Here is a 16,842-nt window from a genome sequence, read left to right on the forward strand (position 1 = left end):
GCGCCCGGTTCACGGGGCCTTGCTGTGCCGGCAGCGGCGCAAGTTAAGGTGGAGGTGCGGGGCGGCCGCCTTTTTTGGCGGCCGCCTGCCAGCACCTCCGTCCCCGGCCTCCTAACCAGCCCCCCGCGGCATTGCCGACTGTTTCCTGAGAGCCTGGCACTTCTCCTTGGTGCCGGGCTCGTTTGCCGGCACTCGTGAGCGGGGACCGTGCTGTTGCAGGCCCCTCCCCCTTAACGATGGGAGGAAGGCCTGCAGTACCGCAGCGTGCCGTGCCGCAGCGTGTGGCACTGCGGCACGTTGCGCTGCGATATTCAGTTTCAGCACCCTAAGAGGGACGCGGAGCACCTGGAGCCTCGCCCCGTCTCCCTCTAGGGGCAATGAAACTGAATATCTGACGATCGCTAAAGCCTTGAACGCTGCGCTAAATCCTGCGCTCAGGCGACTTTGGCACCCCAACCCAATTTCTAGGCCTTTATCTTTTCATTTTCTGGCCTACAGGAACAGGCTTTCTAATCTGCATCAAAAGCAAATGCTGTGGGTGTGGGAAATCTGAAATAAACACAGAAAATGCTGGAAATACTCAGCAGGTAAGGCAGTATCTGTGGAGAGAGAGAGAGAGAAACAGAGTTAATGTTTCAGCTCGATTACCTTTTGTCAGATTGTGGCAAGGTTCTGACTAAAGGTCATTGAGCCGAAACGTTTACTCTGTTTCTCTGTATCTCCACTGATGCTGTATAACCTACTGAGTATTTCCAGCATTTTCTGTTTTCATTTCTATTCTGCCTGTTGTCTTGATTTCAGGTGACTCTCACTGCCTGTCTGCCTTGTCTTGGTTTGAGTGGAGTGGAATAACAATAATGAAAAGATCCCGGAGCAGCTTTTATTGTCAGATAGTCCTCAAAGGCATTTTTCAGTATCTCACTGACTGACTGTCTGTCTTGAAGTAAAGTGAAATAAAGTGCAATGAAGTGATACACAGCAGCATCACATGTGGGCCAGACCAGAATGACATCAATAGGGTTCAATACAACAACAGCAGGTAATAAGACAGCAGACCACATCTCACACAAACACCAGCTTTTGCCCTCTCTATCTCTCTCTCACACACACTCATAGCCTGGCCAGCCTGCAGAGGGATGACTGCCATGTTGGAAGATTAAAACCAAAAAGACACTTTTCAGTATCTTATCTTTTCACTTTGTGGCCTACAGACACAGGCTTTATTCTGCAACTTGCCTTTTGATTTCATGTTTCTCTCGCTCGCACTGACTGTCTGTGTGTCACTCAGTCTCCCTCCATCCTACATTGAACTAAAATTTACAGTAACATGACACACTCACACAGACTCTGCAATTTGCAGAAACAGACACCCACGCCCATATAGACACACTCACACAGACTCTGCAATTTGCAGAAACACAGACACCCACGCCCATATAGACACTCACTCAGACTCTGCAATTTGCAGAAACAGACACCCACGCACATATAGACACACTCAGACTCTGCACTTTGCAGAAACACAGACACCCACGCCCATATAGACACACTCACACAGACTCTGCAATTTGCAGAAACTCACACTTCCATTTTGAAAGGGCTGCAGCCTGGGAGTGTCTATTTTTGATGATGTCCCTTTCTGGCTCTGCGGCCATGTTTGATGAGGAGAATCCAACAGGAAGAGAAGAAGCCGAGGCCCCAGAAATCCAGTTCACCACAAGGAAATTAAAGACCGGGAGGGTGAAAAGAAGGAAATACAATCAGGGATAAATAATAATATATTGACTTTAATTTTGTTAACTAAATGTTTGCTAGTCTGTGATTTGAGTGGAATGGAATAAAATGAATGGAATAATCCCACAGCAGCTTTTGCTCTGAAAACACCCCAAGCACATTCCCCAATAAAGACCAGTCCCGAAAAACATCAAATGGATTATTCTGAAAATATTTTTTATATATATGCTTTGTTTTTACAAAAGTCTTGACTTGGTTTGGTTGGGTTGGGCTTAATGGTAGAGTAAGATCCCACTGCAAGATATGCTCTGAAACAGCCCACATACATTCCTCGATAAAGTACAGAAAAAATCAATTTGCTTGATGTATATGTGTAGCTTTGCTTTTTACAAAAGTCTTGAAAGAAAGGCAAAGTAACATCCCACAGCATTGCAGTCTGGAATTAAATCAGTATGATCTAATGGTGTATACGTTGTTTTTTCAGACATGAGATGCAATACCAATGCACACGGCAGGTAACTTGAACTCAGCCAAGCCCTGCATAAACACCAGCTAATGCTGTCTCTCGCTCTCTTTCACACAGGCCAGCCTGTAAAATTGGCACACAACACTATCAGCAATGAAAGAAAGTTGATTTCTCTCGTTGCTCTGCTGTGTTTGGCAGTTTATAAGCAAAAATACACTTTTCAGTATCTTGTCTTTTAATTTTTGCGTCCTACAGCTACAGGCTCTCCATTCGGCATCAAAAGCAACATTCTGCAGATGCTGGAAATGGGAATAAAAACAGAAAATGATGTAAATACTCAGCAGGTCAGGCAGCATCAATGGAGAGAGAAACAGAGTTAACGTATCATCTCCATTACCTTTCGTCAGATTCTGTCAAGGCTCTGACGAAAGGTCGTCAACCTGACGCATTAACTCTGTTTCTCTCTCCACAGATGCTGCCTGACCTGCTGAGTATCTCCAGCATTTTCTGTTTTGATTTCTATTCTGCATGTTGTCTTAATTTCATATGTCTGTCTGCCTGCCTGTCTTGTCTTGATTTGAGTAGAGGGGAAGTAGAATAATGCAAAGATTCCACAGCAGCTTTTACTGTCAGATGTCCTTCAGAGGGGACTAACCAAGGCCTGGTCCTGAGGAGACTGAACGAGAACTTCTTCAGAGGGGACTAACCAAGGCCTGGTCCTGAGGAGACTGAACGAGACCTTCTTCAGAGGGGACTGACCGAGGCCTCGTCCTGAGGAGACTGAACGAGACCTTCTTCAGAGGGGACCGACCGAGGCCTGGTCCTGAGGAGACTGAACGAGACCTTCTTCAGAGGGGACTGACCGAGGCCTCGTCCTGAGGAGACTGAACGAGACCTTCTTCAGAGGGGACCGACCGAGGCCTGGTCCTGAGGAAACTGAACGAGACCTTCTTCAGAGGGGACCGACCGAGGCCTCGCCCTGAGGAGACTGAACGAGACCTTCTTCAGAGGGGACTGACCGAGGCCTGGTCCTGAGGAGACTGAACGAGACCTTCTTCAGAGGGGACCGACCGAGGCCTTCTTCAGAGGGGGAGTAGTTGGGATGTACTTTAGAGAAACCTTTATTTAATATATTAAAACAGTGAAACCAGTTATTGAGAATGTCGAGGAGACCAGGCATGAGCTGAAGCGGTGGAGTTTTATTAACACAACACAGGGACAACAACAATAACTTGTATTTATATAACAGCTTTAATGAAATGAACCGACATAAGGCAATTAGCAGACAAAATCTGACACACAGCCACGTAGAGATTTTATCAGAGATGGCCCAAAACTCGGGGTATCTGGTAGGTTTTAAAAAGCGTTTAATGGAGGAGGATGGAGAGGTAGAGCAGCGAAGAGGTTTAGGGAGGGAATACCAGAGTTCAGTGTCTTGGCAGCTGAAGTTATGGCAACAATGCAAAGCAACGAAAATCGAGGATGTGCAACAGGTCAGAGGAGTGGAGAAATCTCGGAGGGTTGTAGGGACACATTTACAGAGTGTGACTCCTCACTGGGAGAGACACACTGTACACAGGGACACTTGTTACAGAGTCCGACTCCTCACTGGGAGAGACACACTGTACACAGGGACACTTGTTACAGAGTGTGACTCCTCACTGGGAGAGACACACTGTACACAGGGACACTTGTTACAGAGTCTGACTCCTCACTGGGAGAGACACACTGTACACAGGGACACTTGTTACAGAGTGTGACTCCTCACTGGGAGAGACACACTGTACACAGGGACACTTGTTACAGAGTGTGACTCCTCACTGGGAGAGACACACTGTACACAGGGACACTTGTTACAGAGTCCGACTCCTCACTGGGAGAGACACACTGTACACAGGGACACTTGTTACAGAGTGTGACTCCTCACTGGGAGAGACACACTGTACACAGGGACACTTGTTACAGAGTGTGACTCCTCACTGGGAGAGACACACTGTACACAGGGACACTTGTTACAGAGTCCGACTCCTCACTGGGAGAGACACACTGTACACAAGGACACTTGTTACAGAGTCCAACTCCTCACTGGGAGAGACACACTGTACACAGGGACACTTGTTACAGAGTCCGACTCCTCACTGGGAGACACACTGTACACAGGGACACTTGTTACAGAGTGTGACTCCTCACTGGGAGAGACACACTGTACACAGGGACACTTGTTACAGAGTCCGACTCCTCACTGGGAGACACACACTGTACACAGGGACACTTGTTACAGAGTGTGACTCCTCACTGGGAGAGACACACTGTACACAGGGACACCTGTTACAGAGTCCGACTCCTCACTGGGGGAGACACACACTGTACACAGGGACACTTGTTACAGAGTCTGACTCCTTACTGGGTGAGACACACTGTACACAGGGACACTTGTTACAGAGTCTGACTCCTCACTGGGAGAGACACACACTGTGCACAGGGACACTTGTTACAGAGTCCGACTCCTCACTGGGAGAGACACACTGTACACAGGGACACTTGTTACAGAGTGTGACTCCTCACTGGGAGACACACTGTGCACAGGGACACTTGTTACAGAGTGTGACTCCTCACTGGGAGAGACACACTGTGCACAGGGACACTTGTTACAGAGTCTGACTCCTCACTGGGAGAGACACACTGTACACAGGGACACTTGTTACACAGTCTGACTCCTCACTGGGAGAGAGACACACTGTACACAGGGACACTTGTTACAGAGTCTGACTCCTCACTGGGAGACACACACTGTACACAGGGACACTTGTTACAGAGTGACTCCTCACTGGGAGAGACACACTGTACACAGGGACACTTGTTACAGAGTGTGACTCCTCACTGGGAGAGACACACTGTACACAGGGACACTTGTTACAGAGTCTGACTCCTCACTGGGAGAGACACACTGTACACAGGGACACTTGTTACAGAGTCCGACTCCTCACTGGGAGACACACACTGTACACAGGGACACTTGTTACAGAGTCCGACTCCTCACTGGGAGAGACACACTGTACACAGGGACACTTGTTACAGAGTGTGACTCCTCACTGGGAGAGACACACACTGTACACAGGGACACTTGTTACAGAGTCCGACTCCTCACTGGGAGATACATACACTGTACACAGGGACAGTTGTTAGAGGCTGACTCCTCACTGGGAGAGACACACACTGTACACAGGGACACTTGTTACAGAGTGTGACTCATCACTGGGAGAGACACACTGTACACAGGGACACTTGTTACAGAGTCTGACTCCACACTGGGAGAGACACACTGTACACAGGGACACTTGTTACAGTGTCCGACACCTCACTGGGATATTACCTGGGATAGTCAGAGTGCAAAAGGCTTAGAGGGTGCAGAATTCTTAAAGTGCATCCAGGAGAGCTTTTTGAGCCAGCATGTAGAAAGTTCTACAAGAGAGGGGACGGTACTGGACCTAATTCTAGGGAATGTGGCCGGGCAAGTGGTAGATGTGTTAGTAGGTGAGCACTTTGGTGACAGTGACCATGATTCGGTGAGATTTAAGGTAGTCATGGAAAAGGACAAGGATGGACCGGAAATAAAGGTTCTAAATTGGGGGAAGGCCGATTTTAATATGATAAGGCAGGATCTGGCCAATGTGGACTGGGATCAGCTACTTGAAGGAAAATCCACATCGGAGCAACGGGAGTCTTTCAGAAAGGAAATTGAGAGAGTACAATGGCAACATGTTCCCGTAAAGGTCAAGGGTGGGACCAACAAGCCCAGGGAACCTTGGATGTCAAGGGATATACAAGAATGGATTAGGAAAAAAAGGGGGGCTTTTTGCAGATACAAAGGACTAAAGACAGAGGAAACCCTAGAGGAGTATAAAAAGTGCAGGGGGATATTTGAAAAATAAATTAGGAGAGCGAGGAGGGGCCATGAAATAACACTGGTGAGCAATATAAAGGAAAATCCTAAGGTGTTTTATAAGTATATTAAGGGCAAGAGGATAACTAGGGAAAGAGTAGGGCCCATTAGGGACCAAAGTGGCAAGCTGTGTGTAGAGCCAGAAGATGTAGGTGGGGTTTTAAATGAATTTTTTGCATCTGTGTTCACTATGGAGAAGGATGATGTGGACATAGAAATCAGGCAGGGGGACTGTGATATACTTGAACATATTAGCATCGAGAGGGAGGCGGTACTAGCGGTTTTAGCAGGCTTAAAAGTGGATAAATCCCCAGGCCTGGACGAGATGTATCCCAGGCTACTATGTGAGGCAAAGGAGGAGATTGCAGGGGCTCTGACACAAATTTTCAGAACCTCTCTGGCCACAGGGGATGTGCCAGAGGACTGGCGAACAGCTAACGTAGTACCATTATTCAAGAATGGCAGTAGGGATAAACCAGGGAATTAGGCCAGTGAGCCTAACATCAGTGGTAGGGAAATTATTGGAAAAAATTCTGAGGAACAGAATTAGTCTCCACTTGGAGAGGCAAGAATTAATTAGGGATAGCCAGCATGGCTTTGTCAAGGGTAGATCATGTCTGACCTATTTGCTTGAATTTTTCGAGGTGGTGACGAGGTGTGTGGATGAGGGGAGTGCAGTGGATGCAGTTTACATGGATTTCGGTAAGGCTTTTGATAAAGTCCCACATAGGAGACTGGTCAGGAAGGTAGAGCCCATGGGATCCAGGGTGCCTTGGCACATTGGATCCAAAACTGGCTTAGTGGCAGAAGGCAGAGGGTGATGGTGGAAGGTTGTTTTTCTGACAGGAAGCCTGTGTCCAGTGGGGTACCGCAGGGATCGGTGCTGGGTCCCTTGCTGTTTGTGGTCTACATTAATGATTTGGATGTGAAGGTAAAAGGTATGATCAGTAAGTTCGCAGATGACACTAAAATTGGTGGGGTGGTAAATAGCGAGGAGGGAAGCCTCAGGCTACAGGACGATATAGATGGGTTGGTCAGATGGGCGGAACAGTGGCAAATGGAATTTAACCCTGAAAAGTGTGAGGTGATGCATTTTGGACGGACTAACAAGGCAAAGGAATACACAATGAATGGTAAGACCCTAGGAAAGACAAAGGATCAGAGGGACCTTGGTGTGCATGTACATAGATCCCTCAAGGCAGCAGAACAGGTGGATAAGGTGGTTAAAAAGGCATATGGGATACTTATATTCTATGCCTCGGCTAATGAAGGCAAGAGCAGGGAGGTTATGATGGAGCTGTACAAAATGCTGGTAAGGCCACAGCTGGAGAACTGTGTGCAGTTCTGGTCGCCACACTATAGGAAGGATGTGATTGCTTTGGCGAGGGTGCAGAGGAGATGTACCAGGATGTTACCTGGGCTGGAGTGCTTCAGCTATGAAGAAAGACTGGACAGGCTGGGGTTGATTTCCTTGGAGCAGAGAAGGCTGAGGGGGGACCTGATTGAGGTGTACAAAATTATGAGGGGCATAGATAGGTTAGATAGAAAGGAACTTTTCCCCTTAGTAGAGGGGTCAATAACAAGGGGGCATAGATTCAAGGTAAGGGGCAGGAGGTTTAGAGGGGATTTGAGGAAAAACTTTTTCACCCAGAGGGTGGTTGGAATCTGGAACTCACTGCCTGAAAGGGTGGTAGAGGCAGGGACCCTCACAACATTCAAGAAGCATTTGGATGAGCACTTGAAATGCCATAGCATACAAGGCTACGGACCAAATGCTGGAAAATGGGATTAGATTAGACAGGGCTTGATGGCCGGCGCGGACGCGATGGGCCGAAGGGCCTCTTTCTGTGCTGTATAACTCTATGACTCACTGGGGGAGACACACACTGTACACAGGGACACTTGTTACAGAGCCTGACTCCTCACTGGGGGAGACACACACTGTACACAGGGACACTTGTTACAGAGCCTGACTCCTCACTGGGAGAGATACACACTGTACACAGGGACACTTGTTACAGAGCCTGACTCCTCACTGGGGGAGACACACACTGTACACAGGGACACTTGTTACAGAGTGTGACTCCGCACTGGGAGAGACACACACTGTACACAGGGACACTGGTTACAGAGCCTGACTCCTCACTGGGAGAGACACACTGTACACAGGGACACTGGTTACAGAGCCTGACTCCTCACTGGGAGAGATACACACTGTACACAGGGACACTTGTTACAGAGCCTGACTCCTCACTGGGAGAGATACACACTGTACACAGGGACACTTGTTACAGAGCCTGACTCCTCACTGGGGGAGACACACACTGTACACAGGGACACTTGTTACAGAGCCTCACTCCTCACTGGGAGAGATACACACTGTACACAGGGACACTTGTTACAGAGCCTCACTCCTCACTGGGAGAGATACACACTGTACACAGGGACACTGGTTACAGAGCCTCACTCCTCACTGGGAGAGACACCCAGGAACACTGAGTGGAATAGTCAGTGTCCCACTGCAGCCCAGACTGAGCCCCACCCTGGGCACTTCCTGTCTGTGCATTTGCCCAGTGCCCCATTGGGGAACATTCAGCCCTGGATATTCTGCAGAAGCAGTGCTGTGGGGCTGGCCGGCTGAGGCTCGTGACCCTGTGGCTGGGCCTCTGACCTCACAATGGGAGATGACGCGATCAGCTCGAGCTGGAAACCCTTAAATTAAATTAAAATCAAGTCATCGGCCAAAAATAGTCAAATAATGAGAGCAGTGACGTCATCAATTGAAATGTTCACACATCCACACTCAGTCCGGGTCTGGATCCCTGCAGCGACTCCAGCTGTTTCTTTCCGGTTGAACTGAACTGATTCCCCAACAGCCTGAAACAGATTAAAGATTAAACAGGAAATAAACAGATTGAACAACAGTGTAAATAACAGAGAGCCTGGGGTTAATTTTTCAATAATAATTATAGACAAATATTACTCAAAAATGTGACTGAATCCTATTAACATTAACACACTCACACGATCCGTTCCAGACTCCTGCAGGTCAGTATGATGCGGCAGAGAGTGGGGACAGATGGGTCTGTGAAGGAGTTTGCTACCAAGTTCAGAACCATCAGTGACCGGTTTGTACTGAGAGCAGAGACGAGATCCTCGGCACAAGAATCTGTGAGACCGTTAATATACAGCCTGCGGATCAGAGAGAAATAACAGGAATCAGAGTAAATCCCTAGTATTTATTAATAACACTATTACTGATTCTAATGTACAGTGTCACAGACATCCAGTTATTATAAACACAATCTCACACGGTCTGGTACTTACTCCAGTTTCTGTATTTTACAGTCCGGGTTCCTCAGAGCCACAGACAGTAGTTTCACTCCTGAATTTCCCAGTTTATTATTACCCAGGTTCAGATCCATCAATGACCGGTTTGTACTGAGAGCGGAGGCGAGATCCCCGGCACAAGAATCTGTGAGACCGACAGCCCGTAGACTGAGATCAGAGAGACAGAAATAACAGGAATCAGAGTAAATCCCCAGTGTTTATTAATAACACTATCACTGATATTCATAATAATGTACCGTGTCAGAAACCCAGTTATTATAAACACAATCTCACACTGTCCGGTACTTACCACAGTGTCTGTATTTTACAGTCCGGGTTCCTCAGAGCTGGAGACAGTCGTTTCACTCCTGAATCTCCCAGTTTATTATTACCCAGGTTCAGATCCATCAATGACCGGTTTGTACTGAGAGCGGAGGCGAGATCCCCGGCGCAAGAATCTGTGAGACCAACATCACTCAGCCTGGGGACCAGAGAGAGAGAAATAACAGGAATCAGAGTAAACTCTGTGGATTGACACTAACACTGTTACTGATACTAATAATAATGTTCAGTGTCAGACATCCAGTTATTATAAACACAATCTCACAGAGTCTGGTACTTACCACAGTGTCTGTATTTTACAGTCCGGGTTCCTCAGAGCCGCAGACAATAGTTTCACTCCTGAATCTCCCAGTTTATTGTAACTCAGTCTAAACACAAACACAGAGAGGGAAACAAACTGAATCAAAGCCCGGATCTGATATATTTTTCTCTCTTGGATATTACATTAATCACTGAAAGTATTTCAGGAAATTAATAAACCAATTACCTCCCGCGATTTCGCTCCCTGGGCAGGATGGGTGCGGCCGGGGTCGGGTCGGGTGGGGGTGGGGCCGGGTCGCGGCCTCGCTCTGGAGAATTGGGGGAAGCGGGTTTGATGACCTCATTTGATGACTCACACATTGAGTTTGACCATTGTGATGTCAGTGTTCTACAGTATTGAGGTGCTACAAACACTGACAACATGAGTTTGACCATTGTGATGTCAGTGTTCTACAGTATTGAGGTGCTACAAACACTGACAACATCAGCACAGAGGAGCAGGGCTGCACCCAGGATCTCCCATAACTCCTTCTATATGCGTATGGAGGGAGCCACAGCATGCAAGGAGGTTCGCGTCACTTCCAAGGGGTGGAAAAGACAAACACAGCCTGGTTGCACATTGCACAGTGGGGCTCAAGCAGGAATGTTGTCAGGAGGACCAGCCTGCAGTGGCGCAAACATTTCAATGATCTCAGTAGATCACGAAACGTTACTGCAAAGGCATCCTCAACCTCATCCTGCTGTGCTACTCATCACATCCCCTTCACTCTGCCTTCCCTACCATACTCCTGCACATTCTTACTCACACCAACTTACCTTGAACCTCCACCCATCCCTCTGTCTATATTATCACATCCCCATCTCACTAGACAGCCATCACACTCACCCTCATCCTAGTCCAATTGAACCAACTAACAACACACAAGGGTAGGCAATTGTGTGTTTTAGCCAATGTTCATGTGATCTTTCTGTTAATGTTTTGTCAAACATTGAAATCTTTCTTTTCAACACTTTCCGTTCTTTGACAGATTTGTGTGCACCTTCGGAAATGGCTTAGTGAGTTTCATTGACTGGTGAGACATAACGTTGCCCCCGCAATGATGATGAGTGTGACAGGAATGGTTTGGGCATTGATGGGATGCTTTGTGTTGTTGGTGTGGGCTGGTGTTAACCTGGCACATCATGTGGCATCCAGCGTTATGTGAAGTATATCTGACCATGTTGAGGCTATCTCTGGTGACCCGGTCAGCAATGTGATCGGGTGTTGATGCCATCTGTGCTGTGCAGAATCAGGAGTTATGGTGAAGGTTGGTGTTGGTGCTGCTGGTGTGCCTGGTCCTGCAGGTGTTGGGGCTGATCGTGGTGTGACTCTGAGGCCCAAGGTGAGACAGTATAAACCGTACACATTCTGATGTAATAGATGGCAGGTGAACTTGAGATTACAGAAGCAAACGGTCAAAGGTGAAAGAGGTTGATCCATTGAGGGGTCACTGGATAGAGGGTTTGCTCCAAACACTTGCAAACTGCATAAAGCTCAATCCGTCTTCCAAATGCAGGAAGCAACAGCTTCTGAGCTTGGAAAGTGAACAGCTGTGAGATGGGAGCTTTTATAGCACATTTCCAGCTGTCAAGTAATGAAATGGTTCCATGGCCTTTCAACTCCCGCCCAGCTTACCTGACGTGATCCCCGAGCAGCGCAGACCACACGGGTGACCTGATAAACTCTGAAGGTGAGCTGAAAATAGTTGTTAATCCTTTGTTAGCAAGGTCATAATGACCTGAATTGCCTCCCCTGCCACTGCAGGTCAGGTCTGGGGGTGGGGGCGGGGGCATGGCGGCGGGTTGACAGTGGGGTCCCGACCCGCTGGGAATAAATCCAGTTGCCCATCCTACCTGGCACCGATCACGCCCGCTGACCCCTGCGAAATTCACCACTATTCCTGTCACTGGGATTTAATCTCACTCTGTCCAACTTCCCATATATTCAGGGACTGTCCGTAAATGTATTAATTAAATAAAGTGCTGTCTGTGCGAAGCCTTTAAATGTCCCTCAGTCCGGTCTCATTCCCTGATGATCAGAATTAGCTCCTGGAGCTCAGTGACCGGCCTCGTCATGGTTGGAGCAACTTGTCTCATTTTTGCTGCTCCTTAAGTCCCGGACTTTATGGAAATGGGATGATTTTCCCAGAATTAAATGATAAAGCGGTGCTTCCCTGTAATTTATACTCTCTGCGTTATATTAATCTGTATAATATATCGGGGTGAGTTATATTGTGAAACGGTAACTGCTGCTGTAAAATCCGTCCCCCAGGATTTTATATAAGGAGAATTTATGCTGAAATAAAAACAGAAAATGCTGGAAATACCCAGCAGGTCAGGCAGCATCTAGAGAGAAAAACAGAATTAATGGGCTGGATTTTCATTGGGCCATGGAGGTGGGATTGGAGGCTTGTGGGGGGTTAAAATTGCATAAACTGGCAGGCGGGCCCAACCCCGCCTCCATCCCGTTTCCAATCAATTTTAAATCATTCATGTCTAGTGGTCCTGTCTCCGTGCCACCTCCAGGAGGCGGGAGAGGCCGTTAAGGCCCTTAACAAGCACTAAATTGGCTCTAAAATGCCATTTTGAAAGGCCTTTGCGATTTTCACCCTTTTCCCACATGAAACACGCCTGTTCTGAAACACGACGGTGAAAACTGGCGGGAGCACAATTGGATTGCTGACTATCAGCTGCAGGTCAACCATGAAAGAGGAGATTTGATCAGCCATCATTTGCAGGTGGCAGGACTTTGTAGTCTCAGGTCTGGGGTAACTTTTAGAAGGCTTAACCACAGCTGTGGAAGTTTCGAGCCTGACACCCATCTCCAGTGTGACCTCCTGGGAAACCCCTCTCGCCACCTTCACGGAGCGCTTCCTCAACTGAGGCATATACCAGAAGCATGGGAACCATTTATTTCCTTTCCTCCTGGACATCAGATTCGGACGAAGACCAGCCACGGCACCAGCAGAACCATGAACAACAGCACCACCAACAGCAGCAGCAACAGCAGGTGCGCCAAGCTCCCGCTCACCCACCTGAAGCTGCACAGGCCAGAAGGCGCCAGCGCGCGACCACATTGCTGGCCAGGATGCAAGGAACGCACTCACCTTGTCCAAATTTGCTTAGCCTAGCCAATTAAGCACTTTTGCCTCGCAGCTTCTTACCTGAGCATCGACAATGGCCAAGGACCAGCGGATTTCAAGCAATTTCACCACCATACTGGCAATTGCAAGTAATCCTAAGCCCTCAATGTGAAAGTCCCATTTGCGAAAAGACACACGCCACAACTACAGCAGTAGCCATCAGATTTTTTCTTTACATTATTCATCTGATGGCTTTTTCACAGAAAACATCAAATTTCACCCAAGTGACTACCATTGTGACTATTTGTGCAGTATCATTCTCTTACGCGTGCTCCTACGTGGTGCTTCCCCTGTGGCTTCAGCAGATGTGGAGGCCCCTTGCTCACTTTCCTGCTGCTCCTGTCTCGACACCTTTGGCGATCGTCCTCTGGGTTGCGAACCTGTGAGGGCTCGTCAACAGCCTGCTGCTCCTGCGGCTGTGCAGGGGTTGAGTCGCCGATCTCAGTTGGGTGTGGACTCTGGTGGGGCTGTGACCGAGGGCTCTGCGACCGAGGGCTCTGCAGTGGCATGGAAGTGTGAATGTTTGGAGAGGAGCCCCCAATTCCTTGATGTCTGCCACCAACTTCCCTCTCATGGGTCAGGTCCCCCTCAGCACTTGTAAGTGGCTTGAGAGCACCTTGCTGCATATCGGGGGGCCATAGGGACCCGTATCTGCACTGGCAGTCCTACTCAGGAGGACTTCCATGAAGGTCTGGTTTCTCTGTTCAATAGATCACCATCGCTCCTCCAGAGATGTCATTCTATTCTGAACACTCACCATGTTTTCTGCATTCTGGTGACTTATCACCTCCATGGAGGCTGCCATCCTTTCCATGCTGATGCGTTCACAAAGGCTCTGTTCATGTTTGCTATGGACTCCTCCATTCGCTCCACACTCACAGCGACCCTGGAGACAAAACCTGCCAGAGACTCTTGCATCTGTTCCTGGAGTTCCAGCACTGCTGATCTTATGGATGGACCCAGAGGCAGAGGGTTGCCATGCAGCTGAGCCGAGCTGGCAGAGTCCTGCGCCCTCCGACTAGGACTCTCCACTGCTGTTCCTGTCTCCACAATTTGCTGATGCTCACTTGTGAGCTGTGATACACCAGGTGACAACACTACTCTATGTCCGGAAGGTCCCACTGAGGTGAGAGTGTCTGTGCTGGTGCTGGATGCGCTTAATTCTGCTGATGCTACGCCCTCAGATGTTGCAGCTTCCTTTGAGGAGTCTTGAGGCTCATGCCCTTCCTCCAGGCTAGTGGGGACGGGTGCTTGCGATGGTCCTGTGGGGGAGTAAAGGAAAGAGTCAGAGATGTGATGCCAAGGTTATATGCACATTGCAGATAATCATAAGTCCATCTATTAGAGCTTCAGAATCATTATCAGTGACTCATGCAATGTCAGTGAGAGAGATGGAAAACTATTCTGTCACCAGCTTGTTGTGATGCACCCCTCTGTCCGTCGCCACTTGCGCAACTTCCTCCACTCCTACAATCTCCAGGACCACCTCCTCCCAGCGGGTGAGGTGGGCTACTGAGGGTGGCCCTCCTCCTGTCCTCGCTCTTTCGCGCTTATTGTGAGCTCCCTTTTCCTGTAAAGACGGAGACAAGTGGAGGGTGAGTGAGAATGAAGGAGTGAGTGTAGAGATTCCATAGCATAGATACTTAGAAGGAGACAAAGATGGAATGAGGTGGCAAGACCAAGGGCCCTCCCTGTGTGTTGTTAGTTGTTTTCATAGCATCACAGTGATAGGGAGTGTGAGGGCTGCATATTGGAATAGTTAGGTGAATGTGACCATAGAGAGCGAGGGAATGGGTAAGGGTGCATGGATGGCAGTGTCAAGTGGGATGTGGAGGAAGAAATTGCTAAAGCCGAGTGCTGGTGAGGAGGAGCAATGGGGATTAGATTGAGGGTGATGGGAAATTCATACTCACTTTTCCAGTGCGCAGAAGGTCGTGAAATCTCTTCCTGCACTGTGTCCAGGTTCTGCAGGTAACTGAGAATGAGCTGACCTCCTCTGCCACTTGCAGCCACACAGCCTTGGTCTGCTGGGGAGGCTTTTTCCTCCATGAAGAAGGGAAGAGCACCTCCTTGTGAGCTCTTGCTCCCTCAACTAAAGTCTGCAGGGCAACGTCGTCAAACCTTGGAGCAGACCTTGGTCTTTCACAGGCCATTCTGCCTCCAGGTCCCTGTAGCATGAAAGGCCAAAATGTTGGCAGTCTGCGGAAGAAGCAAGGCTTGTTGCAGACATTAAATGCAGCAGCAATGATGACGTCATCAGCGGCGAATTTCAGACTGGAAAAAATCATTTGCCATGGGTTGCCACATGCTGGAAATCAATTGGCCAATTAAGTTAAAATCGCATCAATCTCCCACATCGATTTGGATTTGTGTGGATAACACAAAATGCGGATTACACGACTCCAACCAGCCCCTGAATTAAAATCCAGCCCAATAGAAACATAGACATAGAAACATAGAAGCTAGGAGCAGGAGTAGGCCATTCGGCCCCTCGAGCCTGCTTCACCATTCAATGAGATCATGGCTGATCATCCAAACTCAGTACCCTGTCCCTGCCTTCTCCCCATATCCCTTGATCCCTTTAGCCTTAAGAAATATATCTAACTCCTTCTTGAATATATTTACTGACTTGGCCTCAGTTGCCTTCTGTGGTAGAGAATTCCACAGGTTCACCACTCTCTGTGTGAAGAAATTCCTCCTCATCTCTGTCAGAAATGGCCTACACCTTATCCTTAGACTGTGACCCCTGGTTCTGGACTCCCCCGCCATCGGGAACATCCTTCCTGCATCTAGTCTGTCTAGTCCTGTTAGAATTTTATAAGTTTCAATGAGATCCCCTCATTCTTCTAAACTCCAGCGAGTATAAACCCAATCTCTCCTCATATGTCATTCCTGCCATCCCAGGTATCAGTCTGGTGAATCTTCGTTGCACTCCCTCGATGGCAAGAACATCCTTCCTCAGATAAGGCAACCAAAACTGCACACAATACTCAAGTTGTGGTCTCACCAAGGCCCTGCACAACTGCAGCAAGACATCCTTGTTCCTGTACTCGAATCCTCTCGCTACGAAGGCCAACATATCATTTTTCTTCTTAACCGCCTGCTGCACCTGCATGCTTACCTTCAGTGACTGGTACACAAGGACACCCAGGTCACGTTACACTTCCCCTTCTCCCAATCTATTGCCGTTCAAACAATAATCTCCCTTCCTGTTTTTGCCACCAAAGTGGATAACCTCGCATTTATCCACATGATACTGCATCTGTCCAGTCCCCTAACCTGTCCAAATCATACTGGAGTTTCTAGGCATCCTCCTCACAGCACACAGTCCCACCCAGCTTTGTGTCAATAAGAGATTAGCGGGCAAAATTAAGGCACATGGGATTGGGGGCAAGGTATTGACTTGGATAGAGAACTGGTTGGCGGATAGAAAGCAAAGAGTTGGAATAAACGGGTCGTTTTCTGAGTGGCAGGCAGTGACTAGTGGGGTACCACAAGGATCGGTCCTAGGGCCCCAGCTGTTCACAATATATATTAATGATCTGGACGAGGAAATTGGATGCAATATCTCCAAATTTGCAGAC

The 16,842-nt window shown here is 48.3% G+C and overlaps 1 protein-coding gene across 1 annotated transcript in view; it reads right to left on the reverse strand.

The window, feature by feature from the left end:
* Positions 1–3,379: 3,379 nt before the first annotated feature.
* Positions 3,380–16,842, reverse strand: part of LOC147089687 (NACHT, LRR and PYD domains-containing protein 3-like) — an 89,317-nt gene continuing 75,854 nt past the window's right edge. Inside the window, exons 9-13 of the mRNA XM_085977187.1 lie at positions 10,097–10,183; positions 9,784–9,954; positions 9,471–9,641; positions 9,168–9,335; positions 3,380–9,020 (exon numbers count right to left, since the gene is read on the reverse strand). Coding sequence (XP_085833313.1) covers positions 8,933–9,020; positions 9,168–9,335; positions 9,471–9,641; positions 9,784–9,954; positions 10,097–10,183 — 685 coding nt within the window. The 3' untranslated portion in view covers positions 3,380–8,932. The remainder of the gene's footprint in view (positions 9,021–9,167; positions 9,336–9,470; positions 9,642–9,783; positions 9,955–10,096; positions 10,184–16,842) is intronic.

The sequence above is a fragment of the Somniosus microcephalus genome, unplaced genomic scaffold (genome assembly GCF_052327205.1).
Source record: "Somniosus microcephalus isolate GS21.2 unplaced genomic scaffold, FLI_Smic_1.0 unresolved_chr4, whole genome shotgun sequence".
In the NCBI taxonomy this organism is placed as follows: Eukaryota; Metazoa; Chordata; class Chondrichthyes; order Squaliformes; family Somniosidae; genus Somniosus; species Somniosus microcephalus.